Source organism: Carcharhinus amblyrhynchos, chromosome 15 (genome assembly GCF_965287045.1).
Source record: "Carcharhinus amblyrhynchos chromosome 15, sCarAmb.v2.hapA, whole genome shotgun sequence".
Classification (NCBI taxonomy): Eukaryota; Metazoa; Chordata; class Chondrichthyes; order Carcharhiniformes; family Carcharhinidae; genus Carcharhinus; species Carcharhinus amblyrhynchos.
This window is the reverse complement of record NC_137338.1, coordinates 37,335,841-37,357,116: the sequence shown is the minus strand read 5'-3', so window position 1 is coordinate 37,357,116 and position 21,276 is coordinate 37,335,841. Positions and strand designations below refer to the sequence as shown.

The window sequence follows — 21,276 nt, the reverse complement described above, 5'->3', positions numbered from 1 at the left end:
ATGCAAATGCATTGTAAATTATTATGCAATCTTTGCACTTAAAAATTTAACTATTTGGGAAGTTGGGACAAGCTTTGATTTACCAAACTCAGGGATGTGACCAGTCACACACATCGATCTTTATATTCAGTTGAGAGACCCCAAATTCCAATCCTGATCTTGGGTGTTATAGCAGAAAAGAAAGTGGTGTATAAATTTAATTGTTTTTGTTATCTTCTGTTCAATTTTAACTTGTCGACTATGCAGCTGGACAAGAATTACTTCAGTATAAATAATTTTTTTATTCCTTTGTGGGCTTTGGGTGTTGCTGGCTGGCCAGCAGTTATTGCCCACCCCTATTTGCCCTTGAAATTAAGTGGCTTGTTAGGCCCTTATAGAGGGCAGTTGAGACCCAAGCACATTGCGGGACGCTGGAGTCTATATAGACAAGTCCAGTTAAGGATGGCAGATTTCCTTCCCTAAAGGTTCCCATCCAGGTTAGTGAATCAGATAGGCTTTTCTGACAATTGACAATGGTTTCATGGTCATCCATAGATTCTCAATTCCAGATTTTTAAAATTGAATTCAAATTCCACCATCTGCCATGACGGAATTCAAACCTGGGTCCTCAGAACATTAGCTGAGTTTCTGGATCAATAGTCTAGCAATAATACCACTAGGCCATCGCTCTCTACATCCCTTTCAGTGGATGTGAAAGTTTGCCACTAATTTCAGCAGATGTGCATTGGAAAATTATATAATTATCTAGATTAATTTATTAGATTCCAGTGGCTAAATGAGACACATTACATGCTTAACTGGCTATCTTAAATTGATAGTGTAGCTATTGGTGCACTCAGGGTTGTTCATTTACATTTGCTAGAAGTGACATATGTTCTTATGCAAGGCCCTGTTCTCTGCAAACAAAAGAAATATGTGCAAACCTTGTGCCTTTTTTAATTACCCAGGAAATTGAGGCACCTGCATTCCTCCATTGCTTTCTCCACGGCAGAAACTTGGCCAATTTATTGGGTTTGCAGCCCAGTCAATTTCTGTGCTATAAATTGTTGCGATTGTTTGAAATTTGTTAGTTTTTCATTTTTGTCCTGAGATTGCAAGATTGAAAGGTTTGGCAACATCTTTCTCTTTTCAGCAATCTTTCTTATTTATAAAAATGATAATCAATTGAAGTTAAATGGATTTACTGTATTTGTCATTGTTTATTGGTCAGGGAACAGTCTGCACTTCCATCAAAATTAAATTCATATATTGCTGACTTTTCTAAATTCAGCTTTTTTTCCCCCCTCAGTAGTTCTGGTTTAGAATGACTTAGCAACACAATATTAAAGATAATTTAACCACTGGCAAGTACAAAATTAAGTAATCTAATTTAAGTCACAATGTCCAGCAGGATATATGTTTTTTTTAACCAACCAATTTTCTGACCTATGTAGGGGCCTACTGTATTTTGAGTCTCCAAGAAAAGCTATTGAAAATGTATATGTCTTTTCTGTTTACCCAATGTGCAGTGTACATGTCTGTTAGGACAGAATCCATTTAGCAAAGATATGTAGGAGTATCGTTGGACTTGATTACTCCGAGCTTCCCATCCAGCAAAGTGTGTCCTACTAGTTAAAGCATTCATTTTCTGAATTATCTACAGAAAAGTGAGAAGAACTCCAGGCTAACGTATGCCCCCCTCCCCCATTAAATTCCACTGATGATCCACCAGACTTGTTGGTCAGTGATGTGCCCATGATTACCTTAGATTAGGCATTGAATTACAAAGAATTGATTTGGTTCAGAATTTGCATTATCATCTCGGAGGCTTTTTGACTCAAGATATCTTGCTTACCGTCCTCCTCAAAAATGGTCATTAGCTGGTCATTTCGCAGCCATGGTTTTGAGCCCTCCCCAGGTGGACAAAGACACTAGAAAAGCAACGTAACTGAAGAATGAGATGACATTACTGCCAGTCTCCTTGTCTACACCAAGCACATACACCATATCCTGTTGAATAATAGCTCCACCTGTTGGAGGCCCAGAATTTCAGCAGGAACCACCAAGCATGGATATGCATGTCTGCTTTCATAACAATTTTCAGGAAATGCTGTTGACCCTTCCATGAAAAATGGCAACCTTTATGATAAAATAATAAAGATCTCTTAAGACAATAACTCAATAGAAGATCAAATTGGATTTCTTTATAAGTAATATATTTGAGTTAGGACTAGTGAGTTTTGTATGAGGTTACTTTTTGACCTAATGTGATGGGAAATCCCGTTAAGCATAACTTACATGCATATCTATCTCTTACAAATGATCAACAAAGAATCACTAATACCAAAATACTGTAATTGCTAGGGCAATTATTTTTAATTAAATTTGAGGTTTGTGTCGACATCAGTGAAACCTTGGATGATTTTTAAACTGGAAATTAAAGGAAAAATTACACTAATTGAATAGCAATTTAAATTACTTTCTCTAGCTAATACTTCTTTTAAAAAAAAAATCCATTACTATTTTGTCTGCTTATAAGCTTGACTGTTTCTTTTGCCTTAAGATGACTTTCTTCTGTTTGCCCTTTCCACTGTCATTGTACAGAAATAATTTATTACCTTTGCCTTCACTGATGTTTTCTCTTGAATGTACCCTGCCATGTCTAATACATTCAGAGTATCTCAGTTGTCTCAAAGATTAATGGTCCCCTGCAACTTGTCTACCCTGACCCTAAACAGCAAATGAGAAGTTCCTGAATTTCTTGGTGCTGAATAATAAAACCATCCATGCAACTGCTTCTCCATCCACTTATCCCTTGTTTCAACATGTCTTTTCCTGTTCACCAAATCCTCCATCCTCAACTCTTTGCATTTTGTCCACTATTTCACAACTCATCCTCTTCAAATTCACCTCCAGAAATCCATCACTTACTCAATCCTTCGCTACTTAAATAGTTATAATACCTTTGACAATTTTGCTGTCTTTTCTAGCTCTTGTGAGTAGACATTATTAATGTTACCCTTACTGTGAGCAATATCTCGCTCATGTTAATCACTTCTTTCATGCAGTTTAAAAAAAATAAAACAAACAAGCTTGCTGTTTGGAGAGGAAATGTGGCAATTACAATCAAAGGCATTTGAAGGCACTCCTACTAACTAGCACTTTGCCTGCCTCTCAAATCTTCATTTTCATTGCTCCAATCTGGTGTCTACATAAAATTACACATGGTGTACTACACAGAAACAAACCATTTAACCCAAACAGTGCTTACTGCTGTTCATACTCCACTGGAGCTGCTTCCCATCCTTCCTTGTCCATCTATCAGCACAACCCTCACATTTAGCTAGTATCCCCTTAAAAGCATTCACGCTATTCATCTTAATCACTTGCTCCCTTTGGTAGCAAATTTCACATTGTTGCCACTCAAGAATTCAATAGGAACTTATTTAGGAATTTAATTTCTTAGTGAGTGTCTCGTATTGACAACCTCTAGCTTTGCTCTTCTTCGCAAGTGGAAAGACTCTATGTAGACAATCAAAATCTTTCGTAATTTAAAATACCGTAGGTTACCCACACCCTTCTCTCCAAGAGGAAAGAGATTCTTTCCTGATACGTGTACACAATTTTGGTGTCAACCTTGTAAATCTTCTCTATATCTACTCAAGTACCTGTACATCCGTTTTATAATATTGAAATCAGAATTGCTTGCAATACTTTTAATTACAGGGTAATCAAATTTTGATATAAATTAAGCGTGCCTTCTCTGCTTTTTAATTCTATCCCTTTAGAAATAAACAATAAAAAAAACTCTGTTAAAAAAAACTTACTAACCAGCATTGCTACTTTTAGTTGTGTATATTTGTTATCTCATCCTTTTGCTCCTCTATCCTATTTAGATTTATAATTTCCAAGTGATATGTGACATCTTTATTTTTCTATCCAAAATGCAATATCTCACACTATCGGTGTTGAAATTCATTTGCCAGCTATATATTCATTCTGCAACTCCATTACTGTTGTCTTTTATTTTATTGCCGTCCTCCTCCTATAGTGGACGATTCACTTGCTCCCCGAAATAACTGAATATCAGAAAATACAAATTCTGGTTTTGCTGGTGGAACAGTGGTTGGCACTGTTGCTTCACAGTGCCAGGCACCCAGGTTCAGTTTGTGGCTTGGGTCAATGTCTGTGTGGAGTTTGCATGTTCTCCCTGTGTCTGTGAGGGTTTCCTTTGGGTACTCCGGTTTCCTCCCACAGTCCAAACATGTGCTGGTTGGGTGAGTTAGACATGCTAAATTTGCCTTAGTGTCCTAAATTGGAGGATTATCAGGGTGAATTCATAGGGCTTAGGTAAGATACTCTTTCAGAGAGTCATTGCAGACTTGAATGGGGGGAATGGCCTCTGTCTGCGCAGTAGGGTTTCTACGATTCTAAAATCTAAATCATCAATATAAATTTTGACTAACATTGAATTTTGCACAATCCCATTTCCCACCTTTTGCCACTCAAATAACTACCTTTTATCCCAACTTTCTGCTTTGTATCTTGTGCCCAATAAGCTATCCGTTGTGTTGCTTCTCACCTTAGTTGTCTGTATATTATGTGGAGCCTTTGGAAATTTAGATCATTTTAAAATATTATTTAGCAATTGCAAACCCCCAAAGCCAGGTGATGGCCTTCTCATTTGCTGAGTTTAAGATGATTTGCTGTCTCTTATTTTGTATAAGAGATATTCTTGCTAATATGCAACATTATTTATGTCTCTCCACAAACGTACAAGAGTTTTGTACTGAGGCCTTAAGATGGAGAATAGCTGCATTGGAGCCTTGTCCTGTCCTGAGCCTGTTTAGCAAGGATCACTCTTGCTGTGGTGGTTCAAAGTTTGCCATTTCGCACATGGAGGAACTTAGTGACTTTCTCATGTTTCCCAAACCTTTATCCAAAGAATGTCTGCTGGCAGATCTTGATCTATGTGGTACACTGAGATGGAAGATAGACAGTAGATAGGTTGGAAGTGATAAGTTATCACGGAGTGATAAGTGAGGTGCAACACAATGATTCAAATCAGTTTGCAACAGTCAGGAGATGTGTAGGGAATGATGTTTGAGTGCAGGAAGCCAGATGAGGGAGGTTGATTGTTGGGTGTTCTAGTTATAGTGAATATTGTAGCATTCAGTTGAATGTCCACAAGATAGCATGTGATGAGTTTTACCAGAGAGGGGCACAGTACCCCACTGCGGAGTATGATGGGGTGAGTGCAGAAGTCCAGAGCTATTGTAGCAGCAGTGCCCTACATGCGTCGAGCAAATTTAGTTAATTGATTGTTTCTTGTTTTGACTTTTTGCTACTGTTTCCTTCAGCTGTTCCTGAAGGACCAGGTCCTATCTAATGTCACTCCCCAGTATGTTGGGTTGGGATCATGCTTTAATCTCTGGCCATTCATGTAATGTATAATTTTTGGTATTGACATCATGGAGGTGATATACACTGGATATGGCTTTGGAGGGATTTGACATAAACATTCGTGCTGCAGCATTGTGTCAATTTTCTAACATCTTTTTAAGGATCTGGTCCAGATTGCTGAAGGACAACAGATGTCATCAGCATAGATAAACTTCTGGGACATGGTTATAGGAAGATTATTTGTATATATGTTGAACAGGATTGGGGCTAGCACTGAATTCTGTGATAATCTGGTCTGTCTTTTCTATGTCCTTTTCACTTGTCCAAGGTAGACTTTGAATCATCTGTTGCAAAGGACAACTGTCATGACCAAGCTGGAAGCACTGCGAACAACTTCCCGAGCAGTCCTGCGTGCTGCACTCTATTGTTGGAAGGGCCCAGTAGCATTAGTCTTACCTGCAGCTTTTGAAAGCCAGTTTTGATGTAGATGATGAGTGCCACGTGTGCAGAACCAATTTGGTCTACATTGGGGATGGTCTCTTTATGGAGATGCACATTGCCTGTTTGATAAATAAATTGCATAAACCTAACAACTTTCTTTGTTACCACTTTAAAAAATTAAATGAAGCTGGTCAAGCAATGTTTTAATTTCAAAGCACATGCAGTCATTTCTTTCTTACATTTTTGGTTTCCAAATTACTCCTGTTGTTCAAAGTACCAAAGCATCTTTTGGCAAAGTGATAAATGATCTTATTGTGCTTTATTTGACAAAGTTGATTGAACTACTGTCCTCCTCCAGCGCCTCTTCTAAATCTGACACAATACCCAAGGTGCCAGTCTGACATCAAATCTTGAATAAACTGGTGCATCCTCCAGCTCAGCATGATGTAGATTGAAGTCATTTCCTTCACTTGTGTGGCATGCTGTTGTCTCACCACTGATTTTGCCTCTCTCTGGTCATTCTCTTGAACCAGGCTGTCCATAATCTTGGTATATTAATCCGTCTTGAATGGTCTTTAAACGGCACATCCTACCACCACCAAAATTGCCACCGTTTTCCTCTGCTTCAGTCTAAGCTTTTGAACCATGGAAATGTTTGTGTTTGCATCACTTGTGGTCTTAACTATTTCACACTCTATTTTTTGGTATCCCATCCACCTCCCTCCATGAACTCTAACTTGCCCAAAGCTCTTCTGTTTTTATACAGTCACTCCGAAATCCTTGTTTGCCCATCCCCATTTTTCTGACCTTTACTGACTCCATTGTCCGAAATATTATTTAATTAGCTTCTCTGTTGAAGCTTTGATTCTGGCCTGTTAGTGGTCCCCTGCCCCACAAAAGTCACACTGGTCCTGCTTCTTGGGAATTCTATTGCCTGTTTTCGTTTTGCTTTTAAAAGGAATTATCAAAAGTTTCCAGCTCCATCTCCAAATCTTATTTCAATATTTGTCCCAACTACCTTGCGCATGAGTACTTTGTGATGCTATCTACATTAAGGATTCTACAAAAAAAACTTAGTCTGCTTTAATGCCTTTTTAAAAAGTTATCCCACAGTTCCATTGCCTGTACGCTAACAAAGGTACGATTTTCTTGTTCTGAATTCCTCACTGTCATTTGTTTCTGGGATTCAAACATTTCAACATGGTGAATATTTAAGTTCTAAATATTGTTTTCTTTCCCCAGAATCGGCTCAATTTTCTCTTTTTTTTTTACCAGCTTTGCTTTTGGGAAGAGATGTCATTGTCTTCAATTTCCTTTTCAAACTCTGTACTCTTGCCGCAAGTTCTATTATTTATTCTTTTTCTGCTTCCAGATATGGCCATTTCAATGTTTCATTGACAACCTCCCATCCTCATGCTTGTCCAAATCTCCACTGTTTGATCTCCTAATCTGCACCAAGTCCCATTCATATACACTTGGGAATATTGAAGTGATAAAGAATTATATGGTGTCATTTTTGGCAGCTACCCTACAGTGATAGTCTACTGTTTAGAACATAATGTTCACTCACCTTCTTCCAATGTAATCATAGAAATTAATCACATTGCTATGGTCAGTGAACTATAGAGGTTAAGAATATATCCCATCTTTTGATGTGTGGCTAGAGTATCCCAATTATTAGAATACCCCTTGAGTCCCAGAACTTTTTTTTGACCTTTTTTCGGACCTGAGTTCAAAAGTAGAAATTAGAGTCTGAATTGAACATTGAGAGAGATTTTCTTTCCACCAAAGATGAAATGCTAATAAATCAATTGTTCTGGCAAGAAGTGCACTTGTATTGAGAACAAGTGGAGATACATAAGTATCCCAATTGTTGTAGTTATAACCTGTGTAAGTATTTATGACTGTCTTTCTTGATGTGATATGTATAATTTGATTTGGATAAGTCATTACCAGGGCATTTACTCAATTGTGTGTCTGTTGCCTCTCAACACTGCACTTGCCAAACTAGGATGCATCATTTCCACTCAATAATTTTGAGCCTTGAAGTATAGAAATAATTCCTTTGCCAGCAACTTGGCTCCTGAGCCCCCAATTGCCAATACTCAAATTCTTTGGCAAATGAATCAATAAATTTGGAGAACAACGGAACAAAGTTTCTACTCCAGGTGTTTCCATGGACTCTGGGCTTTTTATGAAACGTTATTAACATCCCTCGCCCTGTTTTGAACTTGGCATATATAAATGATAAGGCTTTACATGAGTATTAATAGTAATTTTCATTACTGACCAGTTTACTTGTTGGTAGGTTCATTGAAATATTTGTGAAATGGCCAAATATCTCATCTTGGAATTTCCCAGATGAACCATAACATTTCAGGCACAGACAGCTTTAGGTGGCTGGATTTCAATTCATACACTGCCTCTTCTGTTTCTCACAATATTCTTTGTCCACTGCAAAATTTCTGAATAATATACCTGGCAAAACATTGTTTATCATTAGCTCTGAATTATAGAAAAATCAAGCTCTGGAACATATGCAACATTACCCCAGCTGACCAGCAGTTTTGAATGGGTAATAAGTGCAAGGTAACAACCTGAAATCAAATTCTGCCAAACTATGGTTGCAAGTATCTTGCAATCCAAATGGCCTGCAATTACTAGAATCATGCAACACAGGAAGCTGTTCAGCCCATTATACTCATGTTAGCTCTTTGGTAGAGCAATGCAATAAATCCCACATGTTTTCTCCATAGCCATGAATTACTTTCCCTTTTGTTTTTTGAATATTACCCACTTCCACCACCCTTTTCAGTGGTGCATTTCAAACCACAGCAGCCTGCTGTGATTTTTTTTATTTTGAAAAACAATTTATGTTGTCTCTTGTTCTTTGTCCAGCACTGATTGATAACATGTCATATTGTCCACAGACACAGTTGTGAATCAGATCAGCCAACATGTTTGTCAAAAGTGCACACCCAAATAGAAAGGCACTGAGCATCTTTGACGTGCTATTAGAACATTCAGCTACTTGAGACTGTTCAATGGTCAGATACTGTGTTGTTATAAACCTGCATTTTAACATGTTTAATGTTTCTCTTTGACGGTCACTTTTTTCTGACTTCTGCAGTTGATGCAAAATCTAACCTTTCTAGCTTTTGGCTATGAGAAGCACCTGAGTCTGAGGGTTGCTCATTAATATATTATTGTAATTTCTCAACATGTTAGCCTACCATGCTTATTTTCTTTTTGAAAATTACACATTATAAATGGCTGTGGCAGTTGGTCATTATAGTGCAATTGGGACGCTTCACCCTGGTTTGTCTGAAAACACTGTTGAAACATCCAAATGAATTCTTCACTTTTTACTCCAGTATGTTGGCAGAGGTTCCAAAGATAATCAAAGCGTTCAGTTTAAATTATTTCTCCAAATAATTACTTGCTACCTTCTGTTGCATTGTTATAGAGTAACTGCAGGCAAGAGGTTTGGTGTTATCTGAGTTGATGGATCTCTCTGCAGATTTCGATCTGAGGAAAGAAGCTCACTGTCTTACTGAATTGCAATCAGTCATACGCTCTAACCAGGATTCTTTATGGATTAACTAAATTAAACAGTGACACGAGAGATGCTGATCAGTTCCCAATAAAGACAATCCTTATTCTGAAATTATCCCACTAGCATTAAAATATCATGCCAATTACCCTTCTGGGCCTGGTGCTCTCATACCCCTCATTACTGCAGCTCACTCTCATTCTGTACTTTTATTGAAATATTTGTGCAACCTTCAAATCCTGTTTCTTCTGCCCCCTTTTACCTTGACATTTAATCGATCACTTTTGTCTTCTGTTCAACCACTTACTTACTTTGAGATTTGACAGCTGGAGCTTATCTCATCACTACCCAATTTTCATGATGTCCCTTATCCCCTTTCTCTACACCCTAACTATAACTGTACATTCTGCAACTTCTTTCCTCCTCCTTTATGTACTCTTTGAAAGGTATTCTTTGTCTGTATAGCGTGCAAGAAACAATACTTTTCAGTATCTACCAATACATATGGCAGTAATAAATCAAATCAACATCTATTCATCATCTATTCTGAGAAACACGTTGTGCCTCTTTTCCTCCCTCCGTATCAGTACTAAGTAACTCTGTATATGGAGATTGAAATCACTGTTGCTACTCCTTCTGTCCATCTTTAATTTTGCTGTCTTCGCTGACCCATCAGTTCATGTCAACTCTTGTACCCATATTTTCCTGCTATCTGCTCAATGTTTTCTGATGTAACTGCTGTACCCCAGGGCCATCTCCAAAAACTTTCTTGTATCTATCACCGCCCACATCCTTGTTTCCTTTTGTATTGACTGCTGAAAAACATCACTTACCAAAGTTGATTAGAATTGCATTTTGAAATTCCAAGAGTTTGGAATTTAAATTTTTCTCTTTCTTCCAAGGGTCTGCCATCAGCACCCTCCTTGACTGCATTGCCTCCTGAAACTCCCCCTCTTTCTAGAACTGCACATTTGAAACTGTGTTGAGGTTTGGCTCATCTCTTTGACTCTTCTGTACAATTCTGTACATTGGCCTGCCATTTAAGAACATAAGAACATAAGAAATAGGAGCAGGAGTAGGCCATCTAGCCCTTCGAGCCTGCCCCGCCATTCAATAAGATCATGGCTGATCTGTTGTGGCTCAGTTCCACTTTCCCGCCCTCTCCCCATAACCCTTAATCCCCTCTCTTATCAAGAACCCATCAACCCGCTTCTTAAAAATATTTAGCGAGGCAGCCTCCACCACTTCAACGGGCAGAGAATTCCAGAGATTCACCACCTTTTGAGTGAAGAAGTTCCTCCTCAACTCCGTTCTAAACCGCCTCCCCTTTATCTTGAGGCTGTGCCCCCTAGTCCTACTGTCTTTTTTGAGCGGGAAGAGTCTCTCCACCTCTATCCTATCCATCCCATTCATCATCTTATACGTCTCAATGAGATCTCCCCTCATTCTTCTAAACTCTAACGAGTACAAGCCTAGTTTATTCAGCCTCTCCTCATAGCTCAATCCCCTCAACTCCGGTATCAGCCTAGTGAACCTCCTCTGCACTCCCTCCAGGGCCAAAATATCCTTGCGCAGGTGCGGCGCCCAAAACTGCACACAGTACTCCAGCTGCGGCCTCACCAATGCCCTATACAGCTGCAGCAAGACCTCCCTACTTTTACATTCAATCCCCCTCGCTATGAAGGCCAGCATCCCATTCGCCTTCCTGACCACCTGCTGCACCTGCAAGCTGGGTTTTTGCGACTCATGCACAAGGACCCCGAGGTCCCTCTGCACCGTCGCCTGCTGCAGTTTTTCGCCCCATAAGTAATAGTCCTTCCTACCATTCTTCCTACCAAAGTGGACCACCTCACACTTACCAACATTAAATTCCATTTGCCATTTCCTGGCCCATTCGCCCAGCCTATCTAGATCCTTCTGCAGACTCTCCACACCCTCCGCACAATTTGCCTTTCCCCCAATCTTGGTGTCATCAGCAAATTTCGACACCCTGCACTCGGTTCCCTCCTCCAGATCATCTATATAAATGGTAAATAGCTGAGGCCCCAGCACCGACCCCTGGGGCACCCCACTAGTCACCAACCGCCAATCCGAATAGCACCCATTGACCCCCACTCTCTGCCTCCTATTTCATCTCTCTGCCTGACCACTGTCTCTATTTGTTGCATCCTGTTGTTTTGCAATCCTGTTTGACCATAAACTGAGCTTCTGAATATATCCTTTTCACCAAAGGCTACCTAGACTTGTTTTGCTCTCCTGTGCCACTGCTTTAGTCTGTGTGCCACTAAATTCTCTCATTCATGCTTTTGTTATTTTTCAAGCTTGATTATTCGAATGCGCTTCAAATTCTGTAAACTTAATATCCAAAGTTGGTTCCAACATTTTAACTATTATTATGTCCACCTCTCACATCACACACATCCTCGGTGAGCAACATTAGTTCCAATTGTCCAATTTGATATTTGGTTTTGAATCCTTTGCTTTTAACCTCTTCAAGGTCTGCTGTCTTCTGGGAACTGTTCCACTGACTGATTTGTTATGCATCACTCCCTGTTGCTGTTGCACCTTCTGCCTGGCCCCCACAGTTCGGGGTCGTTTCCTTCAACACCTCTTCACCTCCTCAACGTCATTGAAGGCATTCATTAAAATGTACTTTAAACAAACACTTCAAGTCGTCCCTTTTCATAACTCCTTTGATTTATCGTTTTTTTCATCTACTGATGGTTCCTGGAGCTCTGGGACGATTCGCTATATTAATAATGCTATGTAAGTTTCCTGTGAGATGCTTACATATCAAAACACTGCATTTGCTGTTCATTAGCTTGAAATACAAGTGTTCACTGTTAGGTAATTATTTTGCATGTAGATTCTATGTGGAGAGATAGAATGAATGAGTTAATCCATGTATTGGTCTGTTGTGACAAATCATAAAACAAAACTGGGGTTTGTTGACTTCATTACATTGTTAACATTTTTTTCCCCATAGAATGCTGCCTTTTTATATGGCCTTGGTCTTGTCTACTTCCATTATAATGCATTTCAATGGTGAGTAAAATACTTATTGTTCTTTAGTTGCAATTAAACACATACAATGAAATAGAATCTGAAAATTAGTTAAACTGTTTATTTGGAACAATGATGTGGGTATGCCGGCGTTGGACTGGCGTAAACACAGTAAAAAGTCTGACAACACCAGGTTTTAGTCCAACCTATTTATTTGATAATATACTCACTAGCTTTCGGGGTTACCCCCTTCGTCAGGTGAATGGAGAGTTCTGGCCTCAGACAGAGCATATAAAGCACAGACAGTTTAGAGATTACTGATTAAAATGCAAATCCTTACACCTAACCTGCTGTTCAAGACCTGAAGTGGCTGATAATGTGAGTGGAAGGAGCACTGATCACAGTTTAAAGAGATGTGTATTGTCTCCAGACAGTACAGTAAGTGAGGTTTTGCAAACCCAGGCAAGTCATGGGGGTTACAGATAGTGCGACATGAGCCCAAGATCCCTGTTGAGACTGTCCTCATGTGTGCGGAACTTGGCTATCAGTCTCTGCTCAGCGACTCTGCGCTGTCGTGTGTCGTGAAGGCCGCCTTGGAGAATGCTTACCCGAAGGTCAGAGGCTGAATGCCCGTGACCACTGAAGTGTTCGCCAACAGGAAGGGAACAGTCTTGCCTGGTGACTGTCGAGCGATGTTCATTCATCCGTTGTCGTAGCGTCTGCATGGTCTCCCCAATGTACCATGCTTCGGGACATCCTTTCTTGCAACGTATCAGGTAGACAATGTTGGCCGAGTTGCAAGAGTATTTACCATGTACCTGGTGGACGGTATTCTCACGTGTGATGATGGTATCCATGTCGATGATCCGGCATGTCTTGCAGAGGTTGCTGTGACAGGGTTGTGTGGTATTGTGGTCACTGTTCTCCTGAAGGCTGGGTAGTTTGCTGCGAACAATGGTCTGTTTGAGGTTGTGTGGTTGTCTGAAAGCAAGAAGTGGGCGTGTGGGGATAGCCCTGGCGAGATGTTCGTCTTCATCAATGATATGTTGAAGACTCCGGAGAAGATGTCGTAGCTTCTCCGCTCCGGGGAAGTACTGGACGACGAAGGGTACTCTGTCCACTGTGTCCTGTGTTTGCCTTCTGAGGAGATCGGTGCGGTTTTTCGCTGTGGCGCATCGGAACTGCCGATCTATGAGTGGAGCACCATATCCTGTTCTTATGAGGGCATCTTTCAGGGTCTGGAGGTGTCTGTCACGATCCTCCTCATCTGAGCAAATCCTGTGTATACGGAGGGCTTGTCCATAGGGAATGGCTTCTTTAACATGTTTAGGGTGGAAACTGGAGAAGTGGAGCATTGTGAGATTGTCTGTGGGCTTGCGGTACAGTGAGGTGCTGAGGTGACCGTCCTTAATGGAGATGCGTGTGTCCAAGAATGCAACTGATTCTGGGGAATAGTCCATGATGAGTCTGATGGTGGGGTGGAATTTGTTGATATCATCATATAGTTGTTTCAGTGATTGTTCACCATGAGGCCAAAGGAAGAAAATGTCATCGATGTATCTAGTGTATAGCATCGGTTGAAGATTCTGTGCAGTGAAGAAGTCTTGTTCGAACCTGTGCATGAAGATGTTGGCATATTGAGGTGCAAATTTGGTCCCCATGGCTGTTCCATGTGTCTGGATGAAAAACTGGTTGTTGAAGGTGAAGACATTGTGGTCCAGGATAAAGCAGATGAGTTGTAAAATTGCACCTCAATATGCCAACATCTTCATGCACAGGTTCGAACAAGACTTCTTCACTGCACAGAATCTTCAACCGATGCTATACACTAGATACATCGATGACATTTTCTTCCTTTGGCCTCATGGTGAACAATCACTGAAACAACTATATGATGATATCAACAAATTCCACCCCACCATCAGACTCACCATGGACTATTCCCCAGAATCAGTTGCATTCTTGGACACACGCATCTCCATTAAGGACGGTCACCTCAGCACCTCACTGTACCGCAAGCCCACAGACAATCTCACAATGCTCCACTTCTCCAGTTTCCACCCTAAACATGTTAAAGAAGCCATTCCCTATGGACAAGCCCTCCGTATACACAGGATTTGCTCAGATGAGGAGGATCGTGACAGACACCTCCAGACCCTGAAAGATGCCCTCATAAGAACAGGATATGGTGCTCCACTCATAGATCGGCAGTTCCGATGCGCCACAGCGAAAAACCGCACCGATCTCCTCAGAAGGCAAACACAGGACACAGTGGACAGAGTACCCTTCGTTGTCCAGTACTTCCCCGGAGCGGAGAAGCTACGACATCTTCTCCGGAGTCTTCAACATATCATTGATGAAGACGAACATCTCGCCAGGGCTATCCCCACACGCCCACTTCTTGCTTTCAGACAACCACACAACCTCAAACAGACCATTGTTCGCAGCAAACTACCCAGCCTTCAGGAGAACAGTGACCACAATACCACACAACCCTGTCACAGCAACCTCTGCAAGACATGCCGGATCATCGACATGGATACCATCATCACACGTGAGAATACCGTCCACCAGGTACATGGTAAATACTCTTGCAACTCGGCCAACATTGTCTACCTGATACGTTGCAAGAAAGGATGTCCCGAAGCATGGTACATTGGGGAGACCATGCAGACGCTACGACAACGGATGAATGAACATCGCTCGACAGTCACCAGGCAAGACTGTTCCCTTCCTGTTGGCGAACACTTCAGTGGTCACGGGCATTCAGCCTCTGACCTTCGGGTAAGCATTCTCCAAGGCGGCCTTCACGACACACGACAGCGCAGAGTCGCTGAGCAGAGACTGATAGCCAAGTTCTGCACACATGAGGACGGTCTCAACAGGGATCTTGGGTTCATGTCGCACTATCTGTAACCCCCATGACTTGCCTGGGTTTGCAAAACCTCACTTACTGTACTGTCTGGAGACAATACACATCTCTTTAAACTGTGATCAGTGCTCCTTCCACTCACATTATCAGCCACTTCAGGTCTTGAACAGCAGGTTAGGTGTAAGGATTCGCATTTTAATCAGTAATCTCTAAACTGTCTGTGCTTTATATGCTCTGTCTGAGGCCAGAACTCTCCATTCACCTGACGAAGGGGGTAACCCCGAAAGCTAGTGAGTATATTATCAAATAAATAGGTTGGACTAAAACCTGGTGTTGTCAGACTTTTTACTGTATTTGGAACAATGCATTTGCTTTTGCGTGAGGCATGAGTTTGTTGCTGCTGGTGTTGGATACATAGCTTGTAAAATAGGCTAACTGGAGTTTCAAGTTTGTTGAAAATGTGGGTACTCTTTACTGTTTTTGTTCCTTGCTCCTTGCCCACCTGGCCGATTTGACATGGCATCATTACTGTAAACCTGTTAAAATGGGAAACAGTATTTACTGCATTAATTCCCCAGTTTTCACTCCCTGATCTTACCTCTTTTAATCACTGGAAATGGGACAAGTAGGAGGAAACATCGGATTGGAGCTTGTTAGGAACCCTCTATCCTCATTCACTTATCCCCAACTCCTTGCCACCCAGATCTCCTTTGCATACCCACTTTCTTTTTCACACCTCTTTCAATTTCATTCTCTCTTTCCACCTCCAACAGGTCCATCTTCCAGTTCTGCTTGAAGTAAATAGGACATTTTATCTTTGATATAACGTTGCAGGAATCAACTGAAATAAAGACCATCTGTTTCCAATATGTTTTAGATTAATGGCCAATTATGAAATTTAATCCTTTAATTAGCAGCAAGTGTCCTAGAAAATTAAATTAAAATTAAATGTGAATTAATCAGTCACTAGAAATGGCTTTGCGTTTATCCCCTACATGATACAAACTCTTCTTTGTTGTAATATGTCATGTCCTTTGATTTGTGTGATAACATAGGAGATCTGGTATGTTAAAATTTGTGATCCAAATCAAATTGTACAAATTGCTGAAATTCTATGATATTACCCAGCTATTGAAATATTAATGACTTCTCTACGAGTTGCAGCCATTCTTAGTTGGGTCAAATTGTTGAATTTGCTTTGTCCCAAATCCACTAGATTTGGCAAAGGGAGAAGGGGGTGGGGTAACTATTGGCCATTCTAAATCAGCACGATGAGATGCCCCATTCCTTGCTATATTTGCAGTTTAATCCCACCATTGGTACATCATGGAGATTCTGGTATTCTGTATGTAATCATCTATCTCTAGTAACCTCTTGCATTTTCTTTGGCGTGGGACGTGAGAAAAATGTTTTTTTTTTATATAGCTGAAGGCTAGAATTCTGTATTTTACTGTGCACTGAATTTCTGACTGACTTTATATTCATTTGTTTTGTTAATTTAAGCAATTTGAATAAAATGCATCTTTATTCCAAACCATGAAAGGTGCTTTAGTTTCAGCTGCTTGAGAAGTTAAATATAGACACGTTTCATTAACGTTTGTAATTGAAGAACTGGTTGCCCTTGTTGGCAGTTATGCAGGCAATCTAGTGGAGGTTGTGGTACATTGAAAACATTGTAACATACATGCGTTTAACTTCCCAGAATTGCCAGGGATGTGGCTTTGTTGTTTTTTACAGATCATTTTTTTTAATTAAAAGCCTTTGCCACACATTCAGTCAGTGCCCTTATTTCCTTTCTGTGGTTTAGAATCTGTGGCCTTTTTTTTTAGTCAAAGCAAAGGCAGCAGAAACAAATGGAGCAACCAATAAACTTGTTTATATTGGAACCTGTTTTTGTGAAGTGTTTTTACTTTTTAAAATGAGAAGTTATGATTTATGTGTTGACTATCATGTTGCTTTTCAGCTATTGTTAGGCTTATAATGTTAAAGATCAATGTTTTCAGATTTGTAATTCACTGCAGCCCCATATAATCTGTTTTTGTAGGTGGTATCTCACTAATTATGAAGGTAATATATTGTATAGATCACATTGATTTTTATTTTAAAATTGGAAAAAAGTGCACTGGGAATAAGATTTTGCTTCTAGATATACCATTTTTATTAAATAAAAATTGAGAAATTTGTATTTCTTGGGCAATTTATTGTGCCTTTCCTACTGTGTTAGAATGTCTGTTAAAATATTTTATAGTAATGTAAAATTATAAATTGTTGTCTTTGGGCCAATTATAGTGTTAAATTGTTGTGACAACAACCAGTCTAAAATCTTTTAGAACTTTCTTAATGTCCATTTGATGTTGTTGTGAACATGACAGGATTCAACTAAATCTCTAATTAGCACAGTATTTAAGTTGAGCTCTTGACATCCTTGAAAACGGTGCACTGAAACTGTAGAATTAAGGAACTATCCTCTCCATCAATCTGTTTTGAATCCTGCTGAGATGCATGAGGTGAAGGATGCTTTCCTTATTGCAATGGTTCTGCATTAAATGTTTTTGAAAGATGCCTGCATTGCATTTCAATGAAGTTGTCAACATACTGCATACCCAACTAATTTTTGTAGGTCTACCTATTGATGATGACTTGCCCATTAGAGATATTAGCCTGGATTTTATGGTGGTAATGACAGCAAAATTGCCAGCATTCATCGTCATTATTCCAACAGAAACATGTACAGTTAAATCCATCAGTGATTATACACTTTTACGATCTCCATAGATGAAATCAATCAAGAACTTTCCCTTTTACATTGTGATGTATACCTTGTTAATGGGGCATAACTAGGTTTTAATTATGTGCTTAAGTCATAACTGAAGAACCTCACTGGCCCTGGAAAAAAACTAATTTTATATTTGTACAAAGTCAGTTTTTGCCATTGATTTCATGGCTTCGTAATTTTAAAAAGTTTGTTTGATATTCCAACTTTTAATGTGTATGTCCCAATCTTTATTTTGCTCTATTTTAAAAAACATGTGAAGGGATAATTGCTGAATTTTACTTCCTGGTTTGCTGTCTGAGAATTCTTGCCCTGCTTGATGACATTACTGTTGCTGGACACCTTAACATCAAATTAACATTTGGAAAAGGTGAAGTTCAACCTCAGAGATCACTGGATCTTTGTGAGCAGCTTTTTTTGAGGTGAATGGTGAAAGCCTTGCTTTGCTGCTAACTGCAAAATCCAGGCTATTAGTTATACCTGTAAGCTTGCATTCTATTACATGCACATAACAGAAAACAATATTTTCTTTCAAACATCCAGGATTTTGTTCTGTACAGTTCAAAAGCTTACCAGGACATTAAAAGTTATAGACCCAGGTGGTAAGACAACAGTTTCTAAAAGAAACTCAATCCCTTGGCCTGACGTATTCTGTAATGGAAAATAGTCATTTCCAATTAGGAGAAAAATAACATGAAGCAGAATGGAGTCCAGTCTGTCACAATCTACGTTGAATGTTGCAAACTGCAACTATGATTTTTCACAGTTCCCACAGCCACTGATCTTGGGGGAAGGGCATACATTACAAACAATTAATTTCTAACCAAAGCATAGGGAGCTGCAAATTGAACTGACGTTTGTATATTTTTCTTTCAGACACTTTCTACTATCCCTATTCTCCAGATAGAGTGTGGTTCCATATTTAAATGATTGCCAGTAATGAACAGAATCTGTATCCCATCTTCACTGTATTTGCATGTGATCATAGTTGAGTTCAGATAATATATCTCCCAGCAAACATGCAAGTTTTACATGCATACTTTAGGGATTTCCTAGGTACTCTTCTGAAGTAGAAGCTGACCCTATGATTTCTATATTCGAGGCAGAACAGTTGAACTTGTTATTTCAACGTTTTGTCAAGAATTTGGTATCTGGAATTACAAATATTGTTACTGACATCAGTCTCCAGGTTTGCTGAATAACGTAGCTTGAAATGTTGCTGGCTGACTTTAGTTGTGTGCATTGAGGTAAACAGGGCTGGATCATAGCCAGTCCCTAACCATGTGAGTACCCTGTATTATTCTCAGCATCTCTGCAAAGCACGAAAACATCATTCTAAAAGATGTAGTTAGCATTAATTGGTAAAGCAAATTAGTGTGACACATAGCAAGTAAACAAGGTGCAATCAATTCATTTATAATTTGTTCATGTGTTTTCCTTGGACTTGGTCAGAATAAAGTATGAGCACCGCATAGAATCTTGGCAATTAGTCCTTCTAAACTCAAATGAATTACTTGTCCGCACATAGTCAATTTGAATTGTATCACGATGCCCAAACTAGTGTCTCTTTTTCCTATCCCTACCACCAACTACTTGCTTTTTTACACAGCCTTTAATGTAGTGAAGTGGTCCAAGGCATTTCATAAGTTATCAAACAGTTTGACACAGCCACGTAAGGAGATGTTAGATGATAACACTACTTCTTTGACCAAATTCTAATGGGGGTCTTAAACGAAGGAAAGCAAAGTTTTATGGAGGAAATTCCAGGATGTACTGCCTAGGCAGTCATGAATGCATGTCACGTGATTAAAATTAGGTATGCACAAGAGGTTGGAATTACAAGAGCACAATTTTCTCCTGAGGATTGGGTTTTGTAGAACTGCAACTATTAAAATATATGAAGGGGTTAGGTCATGGGGGGGATTTGAAAACTGTCAGAATTTAAAAACCAGCAGTGTTGCTCAACTGGGAGCAGGTCAAAGAGCCTAGGGTGAGTTGGAAGACTGGTAGCAATGATTTGGATATTTTGAGTTAAATATGCTGGATTGTATGCCCAATGTGAATGCTGTTACATATTTCCTCACACTGCTGTCCTTTGAATTTAATCCCTCCAGAACAAAGCAGTGGGTTTGATTGTCATGTTCTGAAGCATTTTGCATATGCTGAAAAGCATGGAACCCCCAGCTAACAGGGTTGTGTCAAAGAAGGCGGCTTATCGTCACCACCTTGAGGGCAATTAAGAATGGGTAGTAAATACTGGGCTTACTAGGGTTGCTCACATGCTGAGGGTAAATAATTTAGAAATAATACAGCTTTCCTTTTCTGCATTTTTTTTGGAATGAGCACCTCTATAGCCTGGTCACTAAAATTGGTGTACAAAACCTGGGTACCTTGCATTTCCAACAGACTGAAATAGCTAAACATGATTTGCCCCTGTCTGCACAAATAAAATGGTTCATGGCTCTCAGATCATTTAACAGCTGATTAGCTCAGTGATGACTTAGTGTGCAATTTTCTCCTGCAGTTAAAAGCAGCAACATTAGGGAGTTAAAGGGAGGAATAAATTCTGGAAGTCTTCAGTAACCCACCAGTACTTCACAGATAGCTGAACAACAATAATTCCAGACTTGTGTTTCTTCAGATTGTGTCCAAACAGATCCACTTTTTTGTTTGGGCTTAATTGTAAGCTACTAGTGAATAAGCAGAACAAAGTGCGCAACATTACAAGTAAAGTATTAGTCAATAATATTAAGTACCTCACATCAACAGTGATAGTCTGATTTGGAAATTGAATTGGTAAGGTGTGCTGTTGGTGTGTGAACTATAGCATTATCAAATAGCCACCTTCACATAAACAGTCTTGAAAATGCTTTATTCGCTCACAAATGTTATGTCTCTTGAGGATAAAGAACTCATTTCCTGAGTACAGTCTACTTCTGCAGTGGCTTGTAATCTCCAAGAATGGATGTAAAGTATCTTCAGTATAATGAAGTAAAATAGATTATTTCTAAAAATACATAGTGGGTCACTCAGCATCTTTTAAAGAAAAAGTTGTGTTCGTTTGTATTTGTTTGAATTAGTAATTGAAAAATAGTGCGTTGAGGGTGATTATTTTAGTCAGTAAGATGAGGTTGAAGGGCTGAATAGCCGTTAAACTATTAAAAACTTAGGTATATAAAAATTGTGAGACAACGAAAAGTCATTAAGAAATGACAGTGCGAAAATAGCTGAAAGGCATGGAGAAGCCGATGT

At 39.6% G+C, this 21,276-nt stretch overlaps 1 protein-coding gene across 2 annotated transcripts in view; it reads left to right on the top strand.

The window, feature by feature from the left end:
- Positions 1 to 21,276, top strand: part of kdm6a (lysine (K)-specific demethylase 6A) — a 233,402-nt gene that overhangs the window by 76,567 nt on the left and 135,559 nt on the right. For both annotated transcript variants that reach the window (XM_080203828.1, XM_080203827.1), the window contains exon 5: positions 12,363 to 12,421. In XM_080203828.1, the coding sequence (XP_080059954.1) occupies positions 12,363 to 12,421 (59 nt within the window). The remainder of the gene's footprint in view (positions 1 to 12,362; positions 12,422 to 21,276) is intronic.